The 22,523-nt window shown below is 39.5% G+C and overlaps 2 protein-coding genes across 2 annotated transcripts in view; both read left to right on the top strand.

The window, feature by feature from the left end:
• The window catches only part of LOC131234403 (DNA ligase 6), a 31,094-nt gene extending 16,077 nt beyond the window's left edge, over positions 1-15,017 (top strand). Inside the window, exons 7-20 of the mRNA XM_058231249.1 lie at positions 247-375; positions 714-761; positions 1,518-1,615; positions 1,723-1,788; positions 8,869-9,028; positions 9,171-9,278; positions 9,384-9,433; positions 10,116-10,150; positions 10,280-10,341; positions 10,548-10,709; positions 10,812-10,900; positions 11,398-11,497; positions 14,356-14,473; positions 14,578-15,017. Coding sequence (XP_058087232.1) covers positions 247-375; positions 714-761; positions 1,518-1,615; positions 1,723-1,788; positions 8,869-9,028; positions 9,171-9,278; positions 9,384-9,433; positions 10,116-10,150; positions 10,280-10,341; positions 10,548-10,709; positions 10,812-10,900; positions 11,398-11,497; positions 14,356-14,473; positions 14,578-14,768 — 1,416 coding nt within the window. The 3' untranslated portion in view covers positions 14,769-15,017. The remainder of the gene's footprint in view (positions 1-246; positions 376-713; positions 762-1,517; positions 1,616-1,722; positions 1,789-8,868; positions 9,029-9,170; positions 9,279-9,383; positions 9,434-10,115; positions 10,151-10,279; positions 10,342-10,547; positions 10,710-10,811; positions 10,901-11,397; positions 11,498-14,355; positions 14,474-14,577) is intronic.
• Positions 15,018-17,025: 2,008 nt separating this feature from the next.
• LOC131235208 (uncharacterized) lies at positions 17,026-20,607 on the top strand. The gene is made up of 4 exons (XM_058232353.1): positions 17,026-17,387; positions 18,259-18,441; positions 18,507-18,566; positions 20,135-20,607. Exons 1-4 carry the CDS (start codon positions 17,139-17,141, stop codon positions 20,417-20,419), a joined length of 777 nt encoding a protein of 258 aa, XP_058088336.1. The 5' UTR covers positions 17,026-17,138; the 3' UTR covers positions 20,420-20,607.
• Positions 20,608-22,523: the final 1,916 nt, after the last annotated feature.

Genomic DNA, 22,523 nt, shown 5'->3' with positions numbered 1-22,523 from the left:
GACTCTAACAGTGGTAATGGTTCTTTCTCTCTCTCTCTCTCTCTCTCTCTCTCTCTCTCTCTCTCTCTCTCGCTTCTTTCTGTTATCCTAGATGCATAATATTGATCTGCTCAATGATATTTCTGGGAACGTCATGAGCCACAAATACAAGACTACTTATTTTATTTCTTCAGTTCATATGTTATTATTGTTATTATTAGATTTTGTTATCAGTTACTTTCTCCTGAAATTCCATCTGATGTCTAGGTTCGTAATTTGCGCATCGGGGCCATGATGAGAACAATTCTACCAGCATTGGCCCAGGCCGTGGTATTGAACTCATCTCCTCATTTGCTCTGCAAGGGAACGCCCGAAGACCTAAAAATGCAGCTTCAGGTTTAATTCTGTGTGGCTTCATAAATTAAAGTATTGCACATTGTGCAGGCTGCTGGTATTGTGCTGACTGATTAGCTCATGAAGTGCTCCATAGTGTTTTTTAAAGTTATTCTTTTTCTTAATTTCCATGCAATGAACTGACTTTTTGGCTTCCGCACCCACCCACACACACAATTTCTAATAATCTGAATGTGCAATGCTTTCATATATTTTATGAAAAAATCTTGATATGCCTTTTGTAATATTAATAACAGAAGTGGCTTATCGAACTTGAAATGATTGTTTTCACTTTTCAAGCAGGTCTTGTTCCTGACCAACTCTTTTATGTTACTTGCCAGGGCATTTGCGGAGCAGTTGTTGAGGCCTACAATATACTTCCCAATTTGGTAAAATTTCTATACTTTTTCTTATTCTTCGAAGAAAGAATCTAACAATAATATGGCAGTTGCGAGCTCATATTTATTATCTCCAAGCTCATATTTATTATCTCCAACTTTTCTTGTTTACTCCAATTGAAATTTGTGTTCCTTGTCTAATTTGTACACAAAGGATTGGGTTTTATTATTTTGTGCAAATTATGCATCTCGATATTTTTCATATGCAATAGAAATCTCTTACTGCCAGGGTTTCATGTAAAACATAAGAGGGAAACTAATTATGTTGAGCATTAATAAAAAAATGCAGTTACTCCATACCCTTCTTTATAAGAGAGCCAACACTCATAAGAAAATAGCTGTAGAAAAACTAGAAAATCCATTAGAATGGAGAAAGTTTTTACTAAGCTGAGGAACAAAATATATTAATATGATTTGAGTTTCAGAAGATACCTTTTTAACTATAGAATGTCTTGTGACTTGTAAGTAACATCCTCACAGAATCGGTTAAGTACAGCAACACCTCAAACAACGAATTTTAATCTTTTACCCTTGGAATTGCAACTTGTTACAACAACAACACTTCAAACAACAAATTTTAATCTTCTACCGTCCTTGGAATTGCAATTTGTTGTTACTTGTTACCATTTGGCGATTTGTTGAGATCATCCAAAAATCATTTACTTTTGCTATGTTGTATGCACTCTACTAGCATTTATGCCATATTTCTTATGCTGTGCATGCATGTCCTGGATTTTATGTAAACAGGATCTGGTTGTTCCTTCTCTCTTGAGCAAAGGCATTGAGTTTTCTCCAACAACTTTGTCAATGATGCCAGGCATACCTATTAGACCCATGCTTGCCAGGCAAGCACTACATGTGCCCCTATGTACATTTTGGCACTTAATGCATCTTGATGCTATATAATGATGTTATGCTTTGCCCCTGTAATATGTTGTCTTCATGGTGACAGAATTACAAATGGAATAAATCAAGTTTTGAAGCTGTTCCAAGGTAGAGCTTTTACATGTGAATATAAGTGAGTTCTACTTTTCTAGTTGAGATTGCCCCTTTTCAGCTGCTGCATGTTCCATATGTTTAGAAGCACTCTTTTCTTATAATAGATGAGCCTCTAAATAGAAGTGGAGATTGTCTGCTTGAGCGTTACATATGTGGTTGGCTAAAGTATGCTCCCGGCAAGGTGGTGACACGATGATAGGTGGTCAAGAAGTAACTATCTTAACGAAACCAGATGTTGTCTGCCACTTTGCAAATGGGGCTATGATACCCAACTTACCCGTCTTACTGTGCTCGCATTGTGAGGGAGTCCAGGTGGGGCCTCCCACTAAGTTTAAACATATAAGTAATTAGAGGAGAGAGCATCTGTGCGATAGTTGTGCTAAGATGTAGCATGGCGTCTGAATCTATTGTTATGTCATTCTTGTTGGTACTTGCCTACTTGGTAATCATCCGTTGGAGGGTTCCTTGCTATTTTGAGCCAGTAACTACTTGAGCGTGACCTCTCATGTGTATGGGTGCTTCCTCCTCAGCAGTTTGCTTGGCAACTGCCCCTCCATGACTCTGCTTTGCTTGCTAGCCCTTTGGAAAGGTCTGTACCAAGTGGGACCGTGTTGGCATGTTAGATGTGCTAACTTAAACCTCTCCCATCCAGTTCCGAGAGGCTTGTGAAAGAGGATGGTTCACAATTGGAGGATAGTTTGATCATGAAACTTTTTTTTTTCAAAGATAACGATATTATATTAAAAAGAAGCAGAAATACAAAGGAAAGATCTTCTGAGATAGCAGAAAAAAGAAAAACTAAAAACCTAGAAACAACAGATCACAATCCTTACTCCCATTGATGTAAACCACCCATTCTGCAATCATTTTTTTTGCCCTAGTCCAAACTACTTGAACCGTAGACTGATTATCATTAAAGCATCTATCATTTCTTTCCTCCCAAACAGACCACCAAATGGCGAGGATTGCCATTCTCCATAGCCGAGATTTAACTTTCCCCGGCTTAAAGCCATGCCAAGACGCCATCATGAGAGGGGTGGATTTCGGAATACACCCATTGATATTGAATCTCTTGAAAAATTCTGACCAAATATGAGATATAAACGAGGAATGAAGCAGTAAATGAACCACCGATTCTTCATTCCGCATGCAGCAGAGACATATATTAACAAGCTGCATTCCTCTCTTTCTTAGATTATCAACCGTTAGGATCCAGTTTTTGCCGACCAGCCAGGCAAAACAAATGTATTTGGGAGGGGCTGGGCATTTCCAAATAAAAGGAAGGGCCGGGCTTGATGGAGTGGAGGTAGGGGTAAGGAGGGAATATAAAGACTTGACCGAGAAAACGTTGGATTTGTCTTTATTCCAGACCAAACTGTCAGACGTAGAGAGGTCAGGCACCATCATAGAAATGCACTCAAGAAGATCCACGTACGACCTCCTAGTTATGTAGATTTCTGATACGTTTAACTTCCCAAATGATGTTAGAGGCTGTCCCAACGTAGCAGCTAGCGACAAAGATGTGCTTATCAGGGGCAAGGCGGTAGATATGGGGAAATCTGATTTTAAGAGGCTCTTCACCCACCCACCGATCATCCCAAAATCTGATAGCTGCTCCATTACCAAGGTTGAAGCTGATGTTGTCCGTCACCGCCTTCTTGGATCGCAAGTTCCCTTTCTAGATGTAAGAGGCTCTATATATGGAGGAGTCCTTGGTCCACCAACCACCAGGAGAGCTGTTGTACTTGCCTTTAACGATGGATGCCCATAATGAACTTCCTTCATTGCCCAGCCTCCACGTCCACTTGCCCAAGAGAGCCTAGTTCATTCCTTTCAAATTTCTGATGCTAGCGCCCCCTTCCTGAAAGTGTTTGTAAACTTGTTGCCAGTCCAGAAGATGCAGTTTCTTCTGATTATCTTTTCCGCACCAAAGGAAGTCTCGGCGAAGCTTATCGACTTTGTGCAGAACCGACGAAGGGCATCAGAATAACGACATGAAGTAGACAGGGAGATTTGAGAGGGCTGATTTGATAAGGGTCAGCCGACCTCCCATCAATAGATATCGACACTTCCATCTGGCTAAGTATTTCTGAAATTTAATCACGATCTTATCCCACATTGATTTTGGAGGAGGGCCAATGGATAGGGGAAGACCCACAAATGTGGAGGGGAAAATAACAGCCGGACATCCAATAGAATCGGCGAAGGAGGCGAGTTCAGATTTCGAGAGGTTAACCTCGAAGATTTTTGACTTGGCCAAATTTACTCTCAGACCCGAAACAGCCTCGAAGTAGCGAAGAGTCATACGTAAGTTGTCAATAAGCACCGGATCCGCTTCCGAGAGGATGAGAGTATCATTAGCAAAACGAATGCGGGAGATAGGCGTAGGCACTCCTGGCATTGTAATCCCTTTGAGGATCCCCGTAGCCTAGAGCTGGGCAATCCTGACCTGATCCGGTGGATCCGACCCGTTCCGATCCGATCCGACGGCCTGGATCGATGCAAATCGGGTTGGTTAGGCTAGATCCGAAATCTCTTTGGGTCGAATTCGGATCCATGCCTACCCGGATCGATCCGACCCGGAATCCGATTCGATTCGATCCGATCCGACCCAATCCGGATGTATGTGTTTCGTTCATTCCGTTCATTCATTTTTAAAGTTCAAGTTATGGCTTGGTACCAAAAATGAGAGGAATATAGATCTCAGGTGGACCACACCACATGAAAACAATAGCGGTTGGATATCCACCATTCAAATCCTCCTAAGGCCTACTATACTGTTTATTTGACATCCAATCCGTTGATTAGGTCATACAGTCCCAGATGAAGAGAAAAAACAAAGATCACCTTGATCCAAAACTTTTATGGCCCTCAACATGTTTTTAATGGTCGACTCTCATTCAACACTGTTTCCTGTAATGTGGTCCACTTGAGAATTGGATATACCTCATTTTAAAACTCATATCGTAAAGTGATCTGTAAAAATATATGGACGGCATGGATGAAACACATACATCATGGTGGGGCCCACCCAGCACCGACTATGTTAGGGAGAGTAGCCAGTCCGTTCCCCTCTCCGTACGCCCACATGATGTATATCTAACATTCACTCCCGTCTCGTCTCCAGCTATATATAGGCACGTGTCGTGAGAAGACGAGCATTGACGCTCCTCGAGCTCCGAGTTGTACAAACGGTTCAAAGGATATCAAAGTTGCATGGCCCACCTTGATGTATTTATTATAATTTATATCTACACTGTTCATATATTTTTAGATATCATTGTAGAGCATTATTCAAAAAATAAATAATATCCAAAGATCATCTGGACCACACCACAAATAGTAGCAGAGAATGATTTTCATCGTTAAACAATTTGTGTGGTCCCCACGATAGTTAGATCTATCTTATTTTTTGTCTCAAGCCTTAAGCTGAGCTCGCCAAATGGATGGACGGTTTGGATATAACACATACCCCATCATCAGCAAGTGACGTGCTTCTGTACAGCCAGTGACGAATGACGTGAAAAGTATGGCACTGCACTTGCGTGCAGTACACGTAAACATGGTAATACATATGGGAAAACACTAATATAATTTTTTCAAAGTTTTGTGGGGCCCACCTTGCTGTATATGTTTTATCTAAGCCGTTCATCTATTTTGACTTATCATTTTAGGCGTTGAGCCAAAAAATGTGGTATATTAAAGGCTGAAGTGGACCACACCACATGAAATAGTTGAATTAAATTTAAATGATCCGAATTGTATCAAATCCGATCCGACTCAGTTTCCCTAACCGAGCCGGACTCGGTTCGGGTCAGGCCAACCATGTATCGGATCGGTCCGAGTTAGGTGACTCGGACTTGGTCCCGGATCGGTCCGAGTTCGGATCATGCGATAGAGATTTCGGATCAGATCGGGTTATACCTAATCTGATCCAATCCGGACCGATGCCCAGCTCTACCGTATCCTGACCATGGAGCAGCATTTGAGATAGGGCCTCGCCAATCGGAAGAAAGAGAAGAGGAGACAAAGGATCACCCTGCCGAATGCCTCTGGAACTTTTGAAAAAACCTTTAGGGCTCCCGTTGAGTAAGATGGAAAAGTGTGCCGATCCTACATACTCATTGATCCAGTTCCTCCACTTCACTCCAAAGCCCATGCGGCCCATCATGTATTACAGAAATCTCCACTCGACATGGTCATAAGCTTTGTCAATATCTAATTCACAGAAAATACTCTTCACTCTATCTTTGTGACATGTGTGGAGGCAGTCGTTAGCGATCAACGCACCGTCCACAATTTGCCTGCCCCTGATGAATGCGTTCTGGTAGTTGGATATTAACTTTCCCATTACTTTTGATAATCTATTTGCCAGAATTTTAGCCAAGATTTTGTACGGGCCCCCAATCAGGATGATAGGCTGGAATTCAGCGAAGGAGCTCGCACCAGCTACCTTTGGAATAAGGGCAATAAAAGATGCACCAAGGCCTTTAGATAATCTGTCCCTGGGATGGAATTCATGTAGAAAATCCATGATATCTTGATGGATATTCTCCCAAAAAGTTTGAAAAAACACCATGGGGAAACCATCCGGACCAGGGGATTTGTCACTCCCCAATGAGGCCAATGCCTCTTTAGCCTCTTCTTCAGAAAACCGGGCCTCCAGAAGACACGACTCTGCTTCTTCCAAGGAATTGAAAGAGATGCCATCTAGGCTGGGCCTGATCCTATCTTCAGAAGATAAAAGAGATTGGAAATGACGAACAGCGTGCTCTGCTATTTCCTGTTTGTCATCTATCTGAACACCATCGACATTGATACTGAGGATTGCTTTGGCTCGAGCATGCATGTTTGCTATGTAATGGAAGTATCAGGTGTTCCTGTCTCCTTCAGATATCCATCTAGCCCTAGATTTCAGTTTCCATGAGATTTCATCCTCCAATGCTCTGGCAGATATGGATCGAATAATTTGAATACGCCTGGTCAGCCTTCAATAGATATGGTTCCACCTTCAGTTTCATCGTCGAGGCGTTGGAGCTCTGAGAATAATGCTTCAGTGTCAGCATGACGCTTTCGAAGCTCCCCTCTTTCCATTCCTTAAGCCTCTCCTTGAGTCTGAGCTTACAGAGAAGCCTATGACTAGCAAAGCCATCAACTTGAAAACTGGACCACCATTCCACGATTTTCTGATGAAGGCCATCGATCTTGAGCCACGACCAATTAAATCGGAATGGTTTTGGTCCCCAGTTATCTTCTTTCGTTGATAACAGGATCGGGCAGTGGTCCGTCGTAGTCCTGGAAAGGGCCAGTTGAGACGAGGTTGGGAATGCCTCCAGCCAGTTCGTAGAAAGGAGGAATCTGTCCAATCTCGATTGGATTTGATCCCTATGCCCATTCGACCAGGTATACGTAACTCCAGACAGAGGGAGGTCGACTAACTCTTGATTTTGAATCCAGTCAGAGAAAGCTTCCATGGCTGTTGAGATTCTTCTACGATGAGAATGCTCCGTAGCAAATCAGACCACATTAAAATCACCTACAAAATAGCAAGGACCGGTAAATGATTGTCTAATGGCAGACAATTCATCCCAAAAATCTGGTCTGATAGAGTCCTCATTAGGACCATAAACTGACAATATGAGGCAACGGAAATTAGAAGACTTATCTTGGAGAATAATTGAAGTCGAAAAGATCCCGATGAACGACGCCTGAATTTCCCATTTAGATGATTTCCAGGCAATTAGAATGCCACCCGAAGAGCCGGATGCATCTAACGTTACCCGCTCAGCATCCTTGGCTTCCCATAACGTGGCCAATAGCCTATTTTTGAATGAGGGAACTTTAGTTTCCTGAATACATATGACGTCCGGATCTTTCCTCCCAATAGATTTCTTGATCAAGCACCTTTTCTACTTCGAACCCACCTCCCACACGTTCCAGGAAAGGATTCTCATTGGGGTACAGAGCTTCCCTTGTTCCCCTTGCGACCTTGTCTTGCACTGGAGGCTGCTATGAGTCCTGGACTCGATTGCAGACTTTGGAGTTCTCTGTTGCTGATGGATCTGGATAGTTGCTTGGTTGGAGTTTTGGGGGTAGGGAGGGGTCTTCCTCTACTTTCAATATATTGGAACAGCGTAATATAATCTTCATCTCTATCTCCAAACAATAGACCAAGGGATCTACCGACATGGCCAACCGCGTCTCTGATCCATTTCTTGTTATGGATCGATTCAAATAATTCTTCTCTGGCTTTATCTACTTTGGAACACAACTCCGCAGTTTCCTGTTGATCATGAAACTTTTTTGCCGATCTGCCATTTAAAAGCGAACCCCAAATTGCTTGGAGAAATGCTAAGATGATGATGAGATGAACCTGTAATTGAGGATGTCGAATTATTGGATATAGATTTGGAAGTGGGTTATTTCTTGCATTCATTCTTGCAATCCTATTTGACCGCTTTGATTTTTATGTGGTGGCCCATAAGAATGATCTGGGCAGAATGGTCCCAACTATCTGGGTTTGGCTACATGTCAAACATACAATTAGTTAATCGTGCATACGAGTCCTCTATATTGAGATTAGATCTATGGACTCAATCTATGGATAAGAGTCTCCTGTACCAAGTCTATGGACTATGAACCACTATTGTGCACTTGTATCCCAATCTACTGGTTTTGTCACTAGTCTATGAGCTCAAAATTTTGAGTGCTAATGGAGATTTAGCCTGTCAGTCCTATGCATCTGCAACTGGCGCAAATGGAAGGAATGCAGCCATACATTTTAACATGACAGTCGGTTGACTTAGGAGCTCACAAACAGAAGCCATGACCTGATTAAATTTGTAAATTTTAGAAAATACATGAGAAGGTTTTGGCTAGTTCTGATATTTTGCTCTTATCATTTGATTATTTATTTAGTGTTTTTTGGAAAGACAATTTTTTCTCTTGTTTTTTGATTGGATAGTTCTTTTAACAATCTACGAGCTCCACCTTTCAAAAAAAAACAAAACTATGAACTCCTCTCTACATATTTTGATTTGGTTCCATCTTTTTTCAAAGCATAAACCGCCAGATTGATTTTCTTTTATCCTTACTGCAGGTATGATGGCCAACGAGCTCAGATTCACAAATTAATGGATGGGTCTGTGCAAGTCTTTTCACGAAATGGTGAAGAAACAACATCTAGATTTCCAGATTTGGTGAATATAGTTAAGGAATCATGTAAGCCTGCTGCGATGACTTTCATACTGGATGCAGAGGTAACACATTATTTTACCTGGATGTGCTCTTTAGTTCTATTTGGAGTCATTCGATTTGAAATTAATGCATTGGAGTTTATATAGAGTATGCATTGGAGTAAATTGTAGTGATAAATAATTCATCATTTTTTTTGGTCACTAGGTAGTTGCAGTGGATAGAAAGAATGGAAGCAAGCTGATGGCCTTCCAACAACTATCCTCACGCGAGAGAGGGAGTAAAGATTCCTTGATTACAATGGATAGCATAAAGGTGCAGTTTAAATTCCAATTTTTGATACTCGTTCAAATTTGTTGTACTGCTCAAGTTGTTTATATTCTCAAGCTTAATTTCGTAACTTGTTCCTTCATCATGCAGGTTGACATTTGCGTCTTCATCTTTGATATCATGTTTGCCAATGGAGAGCAGTAATCACCGTAACTATGCTTGATTACTTTCTAGGATTCTGATGGCTTATAATATTTTGTTTAAACTATTTTTCTTTGGAAGATTTTAGAAACCAAAAATTGCTTCTATGAGAAACCAAAAATTGCTATCTAGAGATAATGTTTTAAAAATCAGACCAGATATCAAATAGTTTTCGTTGGCAGTTTGGTCCAACCAGCAGAGTCTGACCTGGTCGAATTGTTTCAACCTGGGACATCTACTAAAAGTGCAATAAGAAAAATAAAATAAAATTGAATGAGTTGAACATCCAAAACGCCTCTTGCATAGTGGGTAATTCCTTTGGCATTTTAAGGGAGATCACATGTTCGAGTTTTATTGTATAATTATTTTTTAAAAGAAATGGCCGACCATTAGTTGTTCTGGGGCTCAAGCGAACCGGTCTTATTTTGCATCCTGTTCCTATCCAACTTGGTCCTTCGGTCTGGTCCAGTTTCTGAAACATTGCAAGAGATGCTTCTGTTCACCAGTTTGTAGGTTCTTCCCACAAACATTAAATGGGCTCTCTCTCTCTCTCTCTCTCTCTCTCTCTCTCTCTCTATATATATATATATATAACAAAAATAGAACTGATCATTTCTTACGATATCAGAGAAAAGAGACTTTGATATTTAGATGATCTAAAGTGAATTCTCTTGTTTACAGGCTATTGGCTTTTTCCCTACGTCAAAGGCGAAGATGTATGTTTTTCCTTTCTCACCTGCTGTACTTATGCTTTGCCATTTTCATTGAAAAGAATTCCGTTTACCATCAACAATCATCATCTGTTATAATTCTTAAAAGTGATCCTTGCTTTCAAAATTTGTCAGATTTGAAGGACTTATTCTATGAGGAAAAGTTGGGTTATTTTGAATTTGCGAAGGAAATAACTGTAAGTTTTTTTTTTTTAAACACATGCACACACACCCCACACACTCACACTAGTGGAATTTCACCACCTATGGAGACTCGAACCCTTGACCGGGTGTTGAAACTCCTGAGAGTCTACCACCCGAGCAAGAGTAAGGATCCCTAATTAACCTTCATTTGTTTGTATCATCTTTTTTTTCTTTCTTTCTTATTTTTTTGATTTTGTAGGTGGAAGCTGATGAATCACGTTTGAATGATCAAGGCACATTGACTAAGATGAACTCATTTCTTGAAGATGCATTTAATTCATCATGTGAAGGAATCATGGTAAAATCTCTAGATGTTGATGCTGGATACACTGCATCAAAGCGCACTGAAACATGGTTAAAGGTATTTTAGTTTGATACCAGATCCAAGAATCTTTATAAACCAAATAATGGTGTTATTTGCAATGGTAATCTCTTAAATTCTGATACAAGATTTCCCATTTAGGTGAAACGGGATTATTTGGATGGTTCAAATGACACTCTTGATTTAGTCCCTATTGGTGCTTGGCATGGAAATGGGAGAAAGGCAGGGTGGTATGGATCTGAGAACCATTTCACTTTTGAGTTATTATATGACGTTTGATTGGAAGAAACTTCTATCTTTTGCTCAACCCAGCAATGTGACAGGCAGAGCATGCCTTTGGGTGACATAAACTATTCATCTAGTGAGCCTCATCATGCGATGGGCCATGCTGGACCAATCTCTTCTATCAGCTGATCCTAGCCATCTGATTGGTATCTTGAAAATGGACAATGATAACCAACAGTCCAGGTTAAATTTGGGCACAATTAGATGGTTAGGATAATCTAATGAGGGCGATTGTGGGGATGTCTCGCATCCATGGAAGGGGCCACCATATGTGTCTTTTGAACGAGCAAAGGTGGTTCCAAGACTCCCAACACAGTTTATTGGGCCGGGCAAATTTCTCAACCAACCATTATATTTCCTCATTTTGCGGCTTCCTCTACACCTTTACTGTGAGAGGGAACTTTGATGGTCTGACTTTGTCAGAATCCTCATTATGTTTCAGGTACAGCCCTTTCCTTATGGCATGCTTCAACCCTGATACGGAAGAATTTCAGAGCGTGTGCCGTGTCATGTCTGGATTTTCAGATTCTTTCTATGTAGAGGTAATTATCATTAAGTGCAGGCAGGTCATGAGTACTGTGTTACCAAGATATGGGCATGGCATCATATTGCTGAAATGGACCAGCCAAGCAGCTCTTGCTCCATCTAAAAAATTGCCATTGCAGCATTTTTGTCAGATGCTCGTGTAGGTCCATTTTAGCAGTATTTATATACTGTCAGTAGCATAAAGCCTCGTGTGAAGCATGTACAACGAGAATAGGTTGGGCATGTTCATCTGGTAGTTAAACTTTTGATATCCCGTATTTCCCATTCAAATGATAAGGAAGTTTAGGACATCAATTTGGTAGGGCTCATCATGAACATATATTACGAAAAACAGGCAAGTTGGCTCACATGTGTGTGAGAGATATCGACGGTAAGGAAACATTTGTACCAGTGTCTCTATTCAATGCACACTCAAGGACCAAAAAATGAGTGGATAAGCCTAATTGTCCAGGGATTATGCAAGGTAGGCTTAACTTGATGAATGGCCCAGATCTTATCAAGTGTGACAATTGAATATTTGTTTTGTCAATTGCTCTTCAATCTAGATTAACAAGAAGTGCTAATGTATTTATGGATGCATAGATACATTTACCTGTGCTGACATTTATGAGTAGAATTAAATTTCTAGGCACATCGGAAGACCTTGTCTTCATGCCCGACATCGACAGATGTCCACGTCCTAGTTACAGGGATATAGATGCTTGTTTTTGTGTAAATAACTCATGCATGTGTATATGTAACATTGCTCTTCTTAAAAATCAATGAAGCAAATAAAAGATTACAACCAGAACAACCATCTCGGTGCCTCTTTAATAAAATTCTTGTTGCCCCAATTAAAAAAAGAAAAGAAAATAACGAAGATCCAAAATCCAGGAGATGCCATTCGAATATGGCAACCAATGTGTTTATTGTACAGCCGAGAGACTGTGTATGCGTTGGATATTGTTGAAGTTATGAATGTGTGGGCTGTATAGTCATACAACCCACCTGGATGTTTAATCTGGACTGTACACTTGTACAGTCCATCTTATCACTTTTCTCTAGCATTATGACCCCTTATTTATCATTTTAAGTCCTAGGGTGCATGGAGCAATTTGTAACAAGTGGGGGGCATTTTGTTTTTGTTTTTTTTTTTTGTTTTTTGTTTTTTTTTGTTTTTTTTGTTTTTTGTTTTTGTTTTTTTTTGTTTTTTGGGTTTTAGCTTAAAAGTGAGTAAAAGCAAAAGGGAGGTGGGGATGTCCAGCCCTAACTTTTTTTTTTTTTTTCTCCCATTCTTTTTCTCTCAGCTCTCTTTCCTCTCCTCTCTCACATATCTTTTCATAACTACAAATATGTTTGATTCCAACCAATGTTTGTAGTATTGGTATCGTTACATCTGTCACTAGATGGGGATACAGAAGCATGTATCGATATCCACCGATATTATCACTTCTTTTTTTTTTTGAAAGATAACCGATATTATCGTTGATACCTGGAATTGTATGACTGAGGGAAACATTGGGAAAATATGAAGAAAATGGTAGAATTTCTCAATGAAACTTCAAGAGATGGTAAAATACATATTTATATATTTAGGAATCAAATAATTGCAAAAAAGGCGCATACATAATAAGTTTCCCTTTAATGGGGCCAAAAAAGCATGAAACGTTGACTCAGGGAAACCTTGGGGAAACATGGGGACATTGTGGATCCATCCATTCATACATCCATCCATGCATGCACATTCATACATACAAGCACACATGCATGATCCATCCATCCAACCATCAATGCATACATACATACATGCAATAACACATACATATATACACACATGCATGATCCATCATTCCATCCATTGATGCATGCATGCATGCACACACTCACATATACATCCATGCATCCATCCATCCATCCAATCAACCATCCAACCATCCATCCAACCAAACATCTGACCATCCAACCATCCATCCACCCATGCATACATATACATACCTACATCCATCCATCAATCCATGCATGCACACATACACACACACATAAACAAAAATTTCATCGTACAACCATGCACCCATAAAAAAATTTGAAATTATTTTTTTAATAAACTATTTTTTTGGTGATATCGATATGTTTATAGTGATGATTTTATCAAGATATTGCTGATACAATGCCGATACAAGTGAAATCTGTAATTCACATATTTGAAAACATTGGTGATACGTTGGTGAAATCAATACATTGGTGATACTTAGCGATATATTGCCGATGCCTGGAATTTTTGATACTATCGGTGTTATCAGTATCACCGAGCTAGCAACACTGATAATATCAGGGATACTCAACAATGATTGCAACATTACAATGCAACCTTTTAGGCCTGGCAATAGCAAGCTCTCTGGTGAGGATAGAACGCTCGGTCTGTACTAGCACCGTTCTAGTTTGGGCCAGCATTGTGTGCAGGACAGTGTCACCTTTTTAGTGATCTAGATGGCTCGTTTGGTGGACACAATCAATTGGAAGGAAAGAAATGAAGGGAAAAAAACTGCTGTAATATAAGACCTTCCATCCCATGACTTCCAGATGGATGATTAAAAGAAAATGTAGTCAGTGATCCTTGAGCAATGGGGAAAAAAGACCAATCAGTTCACTGTGATACTGCATGAAGACATATGTGGTCAATTGGCCGTCTTGGGTTGGGCCCACCAGATGATCAATGTGGATCACTAGAAGGTTTATGTAATGATGTGCAGAACAAAAATGCCAATGGTAAAGGGGTTAGAAGTTATTGCTCCTGCTCTGAAACTATCAGATCGTTTGCCTTTGGGTTAGAAGTTACTGCTATTGGTAAAGGGGTGCCTGCTTGATCAAATTGCAGATGAAAGAGTTCTTTTCTGGTGAAAAGATCTTGTCCAAAAAACCTCCTTATTATCAGACGGCAGAAGTTCCGGATCTATGGTTTTCTCCAGAACTTGTTTGGGAAATAAGAGGTGCAGGTATGTGCAGAGACCTCTCAAGCTTTCCTATTCATGGCATTTGAATGCAGTTTTCTGAAATGCCGATTCTCTCTGTTGTTAAACCTTGTAATCTTATTTTGCAGACTTCACAATCTCGCCTGTTCATCAGGCTGCGATCGGCTTAGTTCACCCTTCTCGAGGAATCTCAATCAGATTCCCAAGATTCATCCGATCTGTCTCGGATAGAAAGCCAGAGGACTGTAGCACAGCAGCAGATATAGCTGATATGTTTCAGTCTCAGACACGAAAGATGGAAGTGAGCGTTGATGATTGATTTTTGTTCCATCGGATACATGGACGGTGCCGGGTGTAGTAGAATCTTTTGACACTTAAGGCCCAGTTTTTTGTATGTACAGCTTATTGAACTCTGTGGGCCCCATTTTGCTTTCTTACTCGAATGTAAATTGCAGTCCTTGAGCTTATGCCATTTTCAAGGCACGCATGTATAGATAATGCTCTGTACTGGTATAAGACCACCCAAAAAATGGGAAATACAGAAATGTGGTTGGTCTGTTTTGGCAAACTTGTAGATGGCATCTTCTAGTGAAGTTTGCTAGAATACATCCCAAAATTTTGCAGTAAGATACGTTGGGACCTTAACCTTTAAATCTAGGTTATCATCCAATGATCCAAACCATTCATATGAAGTTTCTCACTTTCTACGGCAGATGGACTACAAACAAAAGCTCTCAATTGGATTATTTCAACCCTTACAATAATTTGGATCTTTTGCTTTGAAAATGGACGATGATCACCATAGCCTATGTATAATCGAAGGGTTGAAAGATTTAATCCAAGAGTTCTCTGAGGGGAGCCCTATCACAAACGCTTTTGGGTCATTGCGAAAATCCTAAATCCAGCTGCTAGATTATCTTATTGCAATAGGTCTGGATGTACTCTAGCAAACCTCTCTTCCGGTTTAGTGAATAATGTGGTTTTGGTCTCCGACTAACCGAGCTGGTAGAGACATTCCCTCCAGGGAAATGACCTGATCTTTCTTGTGCCATCTTGCATAAGTTCCTTACGATCCCTTTGAGGTGATTCCTTCAAGGATACCAAAATATAAAAATTAAAAGGAGGAAAATCCGATTTTGAGAACTGCGCTACATCGAATACAAGGGCCTGTGAGGTCTGATAATAGTGCTTATGCTCCATGCCATCCTGCATGGCCTGATTTCATTTCATGGGCACTAATCAAACCCGGTCCTGGCTCTTTCAGTGATGGTCTTCAGCTTCAGGCTCAATCTTTCTCATTAAAATCATATATGAGCCTGGCTTTGGGTTTTGATCGAGCCTTTGGTAATCTGGTTCAAATTCAACTTCATAACTGAACCGTTGGCTCTTATTACATGCAGGCCCAGGCCCATCCGGTATAAAGGGTCAGCAACTTGGTGGCTCACTCAGGGACACAAACCTTTGATCAGTGAATGAGAACATTTAAAATATTTAATGGCTCCCATTCAACTATAAAAAATCAAAGGTAGTTTTTTGTAAAATTTCCTTTAGTAAACGAGAACATGGGCTGTTCAAATCATCTAGCTATCTCAGAATGTGTGGGCCCCAGTGCTTGGTTGACACATGCTGGATCCTATGTCACCGATGGAAAAAGGATAAGAAAGAAAAGAAAGAGTGTGATGTTCAAACCTCAGCCTCTCAATCCTCTCACCCAAAAGAATAAATAAAAATCCATCGATTGCTTGTTGCACGGTAGAGAGAGGAATGATAGGAGCTGGGTATTTTACAACTAGTCCCCAAATGCACACGTGCCATCCACCTCAAGTCCGAAACTCCCTGAGATTGGGACCATTGTATATGGATTATAAACCGAAATTCAACTGAAAGCAGGACTCAACTGACCCATTGGTTGACATATGATGGATGGTTAGAAAATGAAAAAGATAAAATAAAAATTTAACGGTCCAAAAATCAAATCCAACTGAAAATCCTGAACTTTAGATAACAGACATTTGTTTCTTAGTCATTTCTAATGGTCATTCCCTTCGGTGCAATATTGGGTGCTTAGTAAGAAGAGTTATATAATACTCTAGCCACATATGAGGCTTGATACACAGGCATTTATAAAATTATACACCTGAGGATAAGCTAACTCAGAATAAAACCAATTAGATTGTGCATCTCACTGTTGTGAAGTCAAAAACCCAAGATTTGATTGGTTGAATAATCCTAACCACTGATTTGTGGACACTTGCTTGTGGAAATAGGACCGTTGGATATTTTTCAATTTTAACCATCCAATAAATTTCCAACAATCCGATACTAAGATGATTTTTAAAAAAAAAATCTTCATTTTTTGTCCATGATAAATCAACACTAGTTAACGTAATTTTGAAGGTTTAGTTAGACTAATTTTTATGTTGTGGAATTTGTAAGTAATTTCTAAGTGCCTGCGTATCATCTATCACACTCTGCCGGAGTATCTAATTATTTCTCTTGGATCAATCTACAAGGAGTCCCACTATCTGCTCGGCTCTGATTTGAGGCCATGCCACGTGTACTACAGCAGGCGTCCCTAAGAGGCTAGACCACACTAGCTTTTATGTAAAGCAAGAACCACACCATCCCCTATCACTAGATAATATCATCCCCACTTTCCATGCATGAAAATAACTAACCCAACTGAAATATGGCATCATCATCACCATCCATAGCAACCACAGCAATCTTCTATTCCTTCTCTACAAAACCATCTCCTTCTTCCATCTTTCTTGCCAAAAGCTACTCATTCCCTCTCCAAAACCACCCATTTCCTAAAATCACATACCACTCTCTCCTCAATACCAGAAGCCATCATTCAACCACACATCTCAATGCCATTGAAAGAAGCCAGTTTGATGGAACCTCCCCTCTTCTTCTCCAAGAAGAAGAAGACATTGTCAGTCAAAAAGAAATTAACAAATTCCAGTCCTTTCTTTCTTTCTTGAAATTTTGGGTTCTGTTCTAGTCTTTTCTTGGATTATTATTATTATCATTATCATTATTATTTTTGTTTTTTGTTCTTCTTATCCATTCTTTGGAATATTAAATTATTGGGTTTTGTTCTTCTTATCCATTGATTGGAAATTTGGATTTTTTTAATTCTTACTTGAAAATACTGTTTTTTTTAAAAATATTTTTTTAATACCTTATTTGGGAAATATTGAAAATGTTGGGTTTTGTTCTTCTTATCAATTCCTTGGAGACTTTTTTTTTCTCTCCTCAAATTCTTGAAAATATTGGGCCTTTTTCTTTCTTATATATTATATGTTCTTTGGAATTATTGAAAAAAATTGGATTTTGTTCTTCCTTTCAGTTCCTTGGAAATTCGGGATTTTATTTCTTCTCAAATTCTTGGAGATGTTGGGTTTTTTCTATCTTTCTTTTCCATGCCTTGGAAATATTGAGAATATTGGGTTTTGTTCTTCTTACAAATTCCTTGAAAATTTAGGCGTTTTTTGCTCGTTCTTTGTCAATCTCTTGAAAATATTGGGTTTTGTTTTTTTTTTTTTTTAATCCATTTTCTTGGAAATTTGGGATTTTTTCTTCTTTTCCATCTATTGAAAATACAAGGTTTTTTTGTTCTCCTTGAAACCAGGTCTTTAATTTATATATATAAAAAAAGGAACTTCCTTTGAAAGTTTAGAAAAATATGTATATGGGTTTTTGGTCTTCTTCTACTCAATTTCTTCTAAATACAAGTTTTTTTTTTTTTAATAGTTAAATCTTCTGAAATGCTTGGTGATTTGGGTTGCTTTCTGGCTCTTCAGGGAGTCGAGGAGAGCGTAGAAGTGCTCAAGAACGCTGCAAAGACAAGACGGGTCCCAGCGGCGGAGGTTCTCTCCGCACTTGCTGTGATCAAGAAGGCAAAAATTGATCCTTCAGCATTTCTCGATACTCTTGGCGGAACAGAATCTCCTGGGAGGACATGGATGCTTATTTTCACTGCTAAGGTAAAATAATAGACTCTGATCATCGTCTGTATCGAGCTAATTTCATTTAATGTTATTTTTTTCAGGGTCGTCTGGAGGGCGGTAGCTATTTCCCAGTCACTGCTGTTCAGCGATTCGATGCTACTGTAAGCAATCTTTGCCTTCGTGCAGTTAAATCTTCTTTAGTGTCTGAAGAAAACACTGATTGAATTTTATTTCATGCCATTTCATTGATTTATGCTAAATATCCACGTTTGGAGCTTGATTCAATTCAACTGTTTGTGTGGATCACAATACTGTTTTTTCCTCTTCTTAAGAAATTTCTTCCTAAGGTAGAAAGAAAAATGTTATAGTTTCTACTATAAGATGTTCATTGCAATGTTATAAAAACCCATGATCTGTTTTTCATTATACATGCATATCGAGTGGTTTGTTGGGAATCCAATTGGATTGGGTTTTTTCATGTTTTAGCACCTATTTTATTTAGTGCGAGATGAGATTGGGGTTTGCAAAGTGCATCCAAACAAACAACATCAAATGCCATTTGGAACAAAACAACATTTAGGCCTCAAACGACCTTTTAGAGGGTGTGTCCAAACGGGCCCCAAGGGAAAGTTGGAAACCAGACTCCTTTGCTGGGCAGGTCTGTCACTGAAAGCCCTCTAAAAGCCATATGATTGAGAGCCCATAAGCAGAGAAAGGCCAGGACTCTCTCTCTCTCTTTCTTAGCCACCTTTAGCGGCAACAGTTCCTCATTCTCTCCCCTCATTAGGGGTAAAAAAGCCTTGCAAACCCAATTTTGATCTGTTTGAGGGAAAAAGATAGCCTTGGAAACTGATTTTAATTTCCCTGCATTCCTCAAAAACTGAGGACTTCCATTTCACACAACAAAGCTGTTAAAAGAACTTTCAAGTTAGAGAAGAGACAGAAATCACCATCCCAAGTGAGCCTACATAGAATCCACTGCAAAACTGGAATCCAAAACAAATAACGGAAGGAATACCAGGATCCATGGTTTTCCATTTCCTGATTCCACGTTCCACATCCACATCCACATTTTAGGTTTCTTTACCGAACATATTTAAGATCTCATCCATTCATCTGGTGGGGATCATCAACCCCTGGTTTTACTCATTGAAGGTTCTCCAAATGGAGATGCATCAGCTCCACAAATGAGCAAGCTGGGGAGGTTTAGAAGTTTGGAACAACGTGCTGAGTCATGTGTTTGGAATTGAGTTGGGGCTATTGGATCTAGGGGCTGGATCACTCTGCTGCCATTGATCATCACTGAGAAACTTAAGATTCACTATGCAGCAATCTGAATTTTGGGATAAAACTCACATTTTTGAGTTTTTTTTTTTTTTTTTTTTACTCTAGTTCAGAATCTGGACTAACAAAATGCAATGTGAATCTGTTTTTTGTAAGGGAGTTATGATCACCAAAATTTCATTGCAGTGCTCGCGTGGGAACCACCACCCAATGGTCGATATGGTCCATGTTGGGTTAGTCTCAGGTGGTGGTGCCCCACAGTCATAACCATTTTTTTTCCATAGAACATGCAATGTGAACTCAGTACAAGTGATTCTTCTGTACATTGCTTGATTAGTGAGTTTGAAAATGAAGTTTCCAAGTTTTTTCATTTTTTCGGGAATGGTCATGCGATTTGTTCTGTGGTGTACTTTGAATACTAATGATTTTGGACTTTGATGATCAGGCAAAGAGAATTGAGAACGGGTTATATCTGGGGCCAATCGGATGCCTAACCTTTGAAGGCAGGCTTTCATGGAAGAACAGGATCTTGGCTTTCATCTTCGAGTGTGTCCGGATAAAGATTGGTCCATTCGGGCCCTTGAAAATCAACCTGGGGAAAGGAGAGGAGAGGGAACCAACCACGAAAGATCCGTTCTTCATCTGGTTTTACGTGGACGAAGAAATAGCAGTTGCCCAAGGTAGAGGTGGGGGCACTGCCTTCTGGTGCCGGTGTCGCCGTGTCACATAGTTCTGGTCCATCTTTCAATTTGATTAGTACATATGTTTTCTGGTGTATATAATCATATAATTTCTGTTTTGTTAATAGACTTATTATTCAAAGGATGACAGTCACCAAGTAAACCTATTTCATCAATGTGTATTGTAAATCAGACAGCATTGGCATTATAGCAAAGAAGCCCATGTCTTCAAACTTGACTCGGCTGCAATGTATGGTCAGGTTGGTGGTTGTTCTCTTCATTGATTTAGTGTCTCATGACAGTGCTTAAGGGCCGTTTGGACATCTGTAACTTTTTGAAGTTGTAAACAAGTTACCTTAGATGGGATGTAACTTACATCTAATAATGGCTAGTTTAGGAGCTTGGATTTGGAATGCATTTGAATCCAAATCACAAATACATTGGAATCAAGGTGATTCTGAATCCTCAATTGTGTTTGGTTGAAATGGACTAGAATCCAAATATTTCGTTTGGGAGGTTGTATTTGGAATGCATTAGAATTCTTCAATATATTCATAGAACTTAGATTTGATTAACTAAATCAGCTTTCATGTGTGTGTGTGTGATATTTGATAGAATGATGGTGATAAGCCCGTTGAAATATATATTTTGGCTATGAGGAAATTCCAAGCCTTGTGTGGGCCACAAATATAAGGATTACCAACAAGAGACTCATTGACGTTTTCTAACTCTATCCATTTAGATGTCCAACATTGGGATGGTTTGAATCATTTTATTGATGTGATTTTAGTGTTACAACCGATAATTGGATTATCTTGGGGTATCATCAGTTTGCCATGTGTAGAGTAGATCAATAGCCTAGCAACCCTTGCATTACATGTGTGACTTTCTCGCCTTTAAAAATGAGCTAAAAAAGGCATTTCATTTGAATTACACTGAAATCCCAACATTTTGCTGAGATTTCAAAACACACCAAAAAGGTGTATTTGAAATGCCTCCGTTTTCATTTAGCTCCAAATCTGGTGCTGCCAAGCACAAAAATAGCTACTTAAAGTGTTTACAGGTGGGGTGAAAAGCTGTAACTTACAGCTTGTAATTCACTCACAGGTGAAATTTTCCATCCAAACACTAATAACTGTAAGTGGAAGTGAGTTACCTATAAACCCTTTACAACTAATAAAAGTTCCAGCATCCAAACAACCCATAAAAACCATCTCAACAATCTTAATGGCACAGGTATGACAGAGGGTGTCGCTGTCATGGGCGTGGATCCGACCTGCTCAATCGAAGGGTGACTCAGCCCCTTGAATCACTTGCGATCTATGTGATTCACTAAAGGGCAAGTCACTATTTATCACTCAGCATAGGTAAAATCAGTACTCTGGGAAAGATAAATGACTTTGATGAAATGTTTTCTGTTGGGAAAGATTGGTGAGTTGGAGTCACTTGAAAAAAGAAAGAAGAACCTCCATGTAGCTGGATTGCTTCATACAAGAATAGCTGACTTTTACAAGATCAGCCAAGTTGTGCTACTCAATTAATCTTGTATTGAAGTGATTTCAAAGCTCATGTACGTGCCACACATGCTAAAATGGCATAAATAGTTCCAACATCTAATCCATCCATCAGAAAGGAACCACTAAATTGATATTTTAGCCTACAAATCAAGTTGATTGACTGGTCAGATGGGGCCACATTTTGTAAAACATATATACATATCCGAAAAACTTGGCTGAACTGAAATTTAATAACCCATTCATTTGTTTCCAAAATTAGGACCCACAAGCTGAGGGGACCAGATTTATATTGGACAAAACTTGATGGATGGAGGATCTCGCACCTATGTGCCATGCTAGCACGTGTAGTGTGTACACGAGCATAGCACACGTGTGTGCACTTAGCAAAGCCTTTGTTATTATTATTATCATTATTTGTAAGTTGTCGTGTTCCTCAATTGTCACTAAAAATCTTTATAATATGATTTTTATTTTTATTGTTTTTTGTGGCAAAAAAAATCTTAACTTCCCATGCCTGCCTAAAATACACTAGTGCCATGTCATGTGCAATGCACATGTAGAGAAGTAGTAGATCACAAGAGGGAGAAAGGGAAAGAGAAGCAATTAAGAAAAAAGGACTAGTAGTTGAATATGAGAT

Source organism: Magnolia sinica, chromosome 19, assembly GCF_029962835.1.
Source record: "Magnolia sinica isolate HGM2019 chromosome 19, MsV1, whole genome shotgun sequence".
In the NCBI taxonomy this organism is placed as follows: Eukaryota; Viridiplantae; Streptophyta; class Magnoliopsida; order Magnoliales; family Magnoliaceae; genus Magnolia; species Magnolia sinica.
Note: the sequence above shows the minus strand (reverse complement) of the source record. Positions and strands in the feature narration are given on the sequence as shown.